Below are 6000 nucleotides of genomic sequence, written 5' to 3'. Positions count from 1 at the left end.
AAAATGAAATTTCAGGTAGTTTTCCTTTTTTTTTTTAAAAGCATTTTTGTTTTTGTTTTATTTCATAATTAATGAAAATGTGTTTTCAATTTTAGTTATTGTGCTAGTTTTTGTTAACCTTGGAGTGCGCACGCGCGTGTGTGTGGTGGGAATTCTGATGAGGTAGAAGGCGGGAGGCATGCAAGTTGGTTCGTGTTTTCTTTTTAACTCATCACACTCCCTCCTCAGGGTCTGATAGCAAACGTAACATACTTACACGTACTTTTAAAAACCCTCTCTCGTACTATCTGTTCTGCCTCGCCTTCTCGGCAACACACAAATTCTCCTTCACGGCCCACAGAAAGAACACACACACACAGGGTGCATTTCGTCCCCAACGCCTGATGGGTGAAGACAGGATGGACTGCGGGTAGCTGTGAGGATGGAGAAGAAAGTGTGTGTGATCCAAACGGACTTCCATCAGTACCGGCCTACCATCAGACCGCTGGCACATGTAAGATACCAACTCTTCTAGTCTTCCTAGCGACCATACCTACGTGCAGCTTCGGTCATGTTGATTTTAGACGCTGCCATGTCATCATGTATGTTGCGTTACTATTAGGAGACAGCAGGGCTCCTCCTGGCAGAAGGCCGGAAGTCAAAGAGGGGGTGTGTCTTGTTTAGTGCAGGACATCTGGGACTAAAGACATGTCAACTTTTTCGCCCTATATATTTTTCATTCAGATATTTTATTTATTTTAAGTAAAAAGCAACTAACAACTTTCTCTCTCTCTCTCTCTCTCTCTCTCTCTCTCTCTCTCTCTCTCCCTCTCCCTCTCCCTCTCCCTCTCCCTCTCCCTCTCTCTCTCTCTCTCTGTCCAACCCACACACATACACATACATATGCTGCAAAAGAATGCAAACATTGAGCTGCAGCTAAAAGGATGACAACAGTCAATTGTTCGTGCTTGCAGGCAGAGTTGAGAGTTTGCAGCCCACCTATTCCATGCGGGCCACACTGAATTAATAGAGTCAAAACACACTTTTAAGGAGGCGTGATAATTCTATTGACTCGCTGACATTTAAATTTTTGCAAATCACTGTAGACTCTTGTCTTGAATTCACTGTCTAACAAAGGATCTGCTGCCCTTGGACCCAAAAAGAACAATCTCAATTTAAAAGTTTTTAAATTTCTCTCCTTTTCTCAAAAATAAAAGCTCTTCAGCATGTATTTTTATTTATTTATTTTACTGAAGGACTTTACTTTATTCTTTATTAGGAACTCCATTAGCTTCCACAAAGTGGTCGCTAGTCTTCCTAGGGTCCTCAAATAATTGAACAAAAACACACAAAGTTTAAAATTACTGGGGCTTTCTGGTGATCAATTAGCTTCACATGGGAGTCATCTAAATGTCACAGTACTCACAGGTAACTTCAGATTGCCTTTGATCACTCTGGAGCTGAGTCTTTGCAATTCTGGCTATTCAATCCATGCAAATGGTAGTCTTCCATTTTAAAACTTAAAGGTAAAGTCAAGCAAAATATTGGGTTGTAAACGCTAACTAGTCTAAACACATCATTCTGGTTAATATTCTTTTGGAGTATAAGCTAAGCAGCAAAATTCACCCCTTTTTCTCCATCCCAGAGTGCGGCCATTTTGCCACATGCTGCCGACGAAAAATTACATCAAAGGTACTCAGGACAAAGGTAATGGCCAATCACGGCCCAGCTTCCGAAAACAGGTGAGCCATGATTGGTCGTGCCCTGAGCAACTGTGATGTCATTTTCAGTCGACAGTGACAGTGGCAAAATGGCCACCCCCTGAGATGGCAAAAAATAAAAAATAAATGATATTCCACAATACCGGAGTGTCACATAGAACATATTGTAAAGAAAATTTTTGAAAGCACAGATAATCTTTCAGCTACTAAAATGGATGCACAAAATTTTGCAATGAGTGTGTTTGAAGAATGAGGCTATCATTGCTAGCAGCCTATCAAATAGGCCTAATCGCAGTCTCTGCTTTCTTATAACCTGATTCCTCTCTTTGTATTCACATGAGAAAAAGCAGCCAGAGAAGTCTCGCGTTTTCTTGGACGATTGCTCCATTTTGTTTGTGGTCAATAAAATAATGTAGGTGGTGCTTTAAAATGTTTCTTAATGTTTCTTTTATTTTCAGTGAGTTGGTACAGTGGGTGTGAGTGGGTCAGTTGCTCTGTGTTCGGCTGGACGTTTTGGCAGCAAAGATGGAAGTTTATTTTACGCTGCAGCGTTCATTCCGTGCTGCTAGTCCTGTGGCCATGCTAGCATTAATATGCTAACTGCTATTTTCATCCATAACCATCTTATTTCAAACTCCTGGTCCAGTCGTATGAAGACTGTTTCTCCTTTTTGGCCTGACATTTAAATGCTTCACAAAGAATTATAGTCTGGCAATGGCAGCAGGCAGGCCAGTTGTATCCGATCATCATATGACTAATTACTGACTGCTAAGTCTTATAGATATAAGCGGATAAAAGAATCCACGCTTATTTCTGAGGGAGATGTCTTTGTTACTACTTTAAGATTGTTTAAGCCAAGTTAAGTTGCCATAGACTGATGATGATGACTTTACATACAGTAGCTGTATTGTTGTATTGTTATATTGTTAAATACAGTACAAGCATAAGGAGTATGTGGAGCACTCCTGCTGAGGAACCTTCACCAATTGCAGTCTGGTTTGGTGCTGCTACAAAGAAGGACAAACTTTGACAGAAACATACATTCCAGTAGCTTCTTGTCAATAACTTAAACAGATGCCTTGCCAATTTTTCTGTAGTCAATTATTCTCAATTAACTCAATGATTACTATATTCCTCGTTGTAGCGCCAATCAAATTTTTCTGACGCAAACATAGCCAGTGTCTCCTATTCAATGTCAGCTATTTCAATTAGCCCTATAAGAACAATAACCAGCTCTTACAGCTTTTATAATGTCAACAGAGATAGCGTCTTTATAATCACTTCACAACAATCATGTCATTGATGTGATTTATTCTCGTACCTAACCCTGCAGCCAGTCAACTGCATGACTATCCATGAAATGTGGCGTGCTTCAGTGATCAAAGCCAGCAGCAGCGTTCCTCTTGACCTGGGCCCAGGGTTCAGCCAGGGGCCAGGCCTCACCCTGCAGTCCCTTCACCTCAAGCCAGAGAATAAACAGTCTGAAGTGTGCTGTAAAATCTCACTAAAACACATATTTACGTTAGTGGAAGATACTTTTGTGACTTTTTTCTATGTTTGTCAATATTTAACTGAATGACACTGATACTGAACCATGCAGGTGTGAAGAGGGCTCTCAATGCCAAACAGCTGCTCAAGTGAGAGAACGGAATGATGGGATTATTCCTCTTGGATTTTGGAAGTATACGAGAGGAAAGGACTTTCCTATTTTTACTACAACTGTTTTCACAGTTCCATCAATCAAATGGAAAAGTTTAAAAATTAGTTTAACGGGGAGTGAGCGTAAGCTTCTAGTCCAAACAAGGCTATTTTCCAATATGCATCAATCATTGCACCGAGAGAGAGATTGCGCTACAACAAAGACCCTGTTTGATTTGTTTTTATTGTCTACTTAAAGTGAAAAGAAAGTTTGAACCATATAATTGTGTGAAAGTTGTGCATTCATCTTCTGTTTCTCTGCATCAGCGCCAAGACTGATAGCGAGCTCCATGCTAAATCCTGCACTGACAGGTAAATATTGTGCATTTGAAGTACTGTAACTACAGGCACGGCATGTTCAGTGATGCGCATATCCTCACGGCTGTTAAACACACGTCTTAAATCTTAATTCTGACACCCTGGCAACTATCAACGCACACGTGTGGAAGATGATGCTGTATATCCCTATATAATTTCCCACTGACTGAATGTAAAGCTCTGAGAGTGAAACAGTCCAGGTTCAGATAATGACAGCTTATTTCCAAAAGAACAGATACCAGACTCAAGCAGCAACAAGTTGTCCTCTAAGTGTGTGTTGTGTTTTTCTTTCATTCACCATTTTCTCTCTTGAACCGCCTATTTTTATCACACCTGGGTTTTTTTTAAAAAAGGAAAGAAAGTACTTGTATTAGCTCTAAAAACATAAATATACTGAAAGAATAGTGTGTGTCTGTGTGTAAGGCGTATATTCACAATGTTAAGAACTATGGGCTCAATTTTCATAACTGTGCGCATGGGAGCCGTTATCTTTCTTTTGGTATTTTGCTAGACTAGCACAGATAGAAGCGGCCCACAGGGAACACAGCAAACTCCCAACCAATCAAAGTGGCTCCCATCATTAACCCATCTAAATTCATTGCAGAGAGAGGCTCACGGTCTACATGGCAGAAGGACTCCCTGGAGTCCATGCAGTAGATCAGTTCTTTCTTTCTTGTGTTTATTTCAGACAACATATCCCAATTGACATCAATAATAAAGACGTAAAGAAAAGTACATTTTAAATGATGAAACAGAGATGCCTGAAAGGGAGTGGGAAGAAGAGAACTTATTTAATTCCACCCCTTTTTACACATTCAATGTAAAACATAAAATCATTCACCACTTCCGTCAAAAATTTAATTGCAACTTTTTGTTTCAAAACTAGCAAATTAACTAAGCAATTATCATTGACACAATATAACAGAAATACAAAAATATTCACACACGAGTATTGCCACAGGTAAAGAATTGTTAATTGCATTACATCAGTACATTTTCTACCAACATTAAGAACAAAGAAAACAGTAAATGTCTTGTTCACCCAAAAGTGCCTTTACAATGGGGTGACCATACTTTGTCTTTTGCCCGGACATGTCCACATTTTAACATTCTATCCGGGGAATTTTTATAAATTCATGAAAATGTCTGGTTTTCATTGCGGGACAAATAGGAGGCCCCCGGGCTCCTGGACAAGCCCCCACTTGTCGCAGGCCGGCAATTAAATGATTTATTGTAAATAAGAGGTAACTTTAAACAAAAAGAAGAAGCATGGGATATGAGTGTGTAAATATGTGAAGTGTATGCAAAGTGCATGGATGAATGTAAGTGTATGTGCAATAATGTGAATGAAACACCCAAAACAAACAAAAGGAGTGTTACATGAGGACACAGAAAGAAAGAGAGAGTGAGGAAGAGAGAGAGAATCCCGTGTTGTTACGCGACTATATATATATATATATATATATATATATATATATATATATAAAGAAATATATACTGTATATAAGAACAGAGACCAAAAGGTGTAGACTGACGCCAAAGCTTATACTGCCTACCCTTTTTACATAATACTACATCAAGGTAACAGAACTATCACAAGTTCATACATTCACATACTGCATCAACACATAAGTCCAACAATATACTGTATTTACGCATGCATATATCTACCAAAATATATTATTACTGACATACATATATAGAAAAATATCTTTTGTCCATATTATTGCAATAACTATGAACTACATTGCCATTTCATAACCAATAACAATGCTATTCTATTCAGGGATCAGCTTACGTTTGCAGCTGCGAAGTTTGAGTTGTTGGCTGCGGTCAAGTTCAATTACCGTACCTGTAGCACATTTTGCAAATGCTGCTCTTTCCTGGCCACTCTAACAAAATCAGATGTGAGCTTGATGCCACGCTCGGCCATGTCACTGGTCTAACTTTTTTTGAATGCAGCATCGGTAGCCCATTTCATCCTAGCCTTAAAAATAAAAAAATATGTTGTTATGAATAGTGATTTTAATCCTATTTTAGCATGATATTGCTAACAAAAATTTGGTCGTTTCTATATGCTTTTGGTGCCATTTTAGCCTTCAAAATGTTTTTTCTTTAAAGCAATGCTAAGGAACTTTCAGTTTATGCTGATTATGGTGGCACCATATGGACAAAAGCGGCAATGTTATGTCTGAAGGAAGACCACATTTCGCCTGAGGACAAGCGCATTGTGTTGTTTTTTTAATTCACGCTAGCGAGTGAAAGCTGGGCCAGTATTGATCCT

The 6000-nt window shown here is 39.1% G+C and overlaps 1 protein-coding gene across 1 annotated transcript in view; it reads left to right on the top strand.

Moving 5' to 3' along the window:
- Positions 1 to 237: 237 nt before the first annotated feature.
- The window catches only part of LOC144038822 (myosin heavy chain, skeletal muscle), a 50801-nt gene continuing 45038 nt past the window's right edge, over positions 238 to 6000 (top strand). The window contains exon 1 of the mRNA XM_077551569.1: positions 238 to 493. Within this exon, the coding sequence (XP_077407695.1) occupies positions 422 to 493 (72 nt within the window). The 5' untranslated portion in view covers positions 238 to 421. The remainder of the gene's footprint in view (positions 494 to 6000) is intronic.

The sequence above is a fragment of the Vanacampus margaritifer genome, chromosome 18, assembly GCF_051991255.1.
Source record: "Vanacampus margaritifer isolate UIUO_Vmar chromosome 18, RoL_Vmar_1.0, whole genome shotgun sequence".
Classification (NCBI taxonomy): domain Eukaryota; kingdom Metazoa; phylum Chordata; class Actinopteri; order Syngnathiformes; family Syngnathidae; genus Vanacampus; species Vanacampus margaritifer.
Note: the sequence above shows the minus strand (reverse complement) of the source record. Positions and strands in the feature narration are given on the sequence as shown.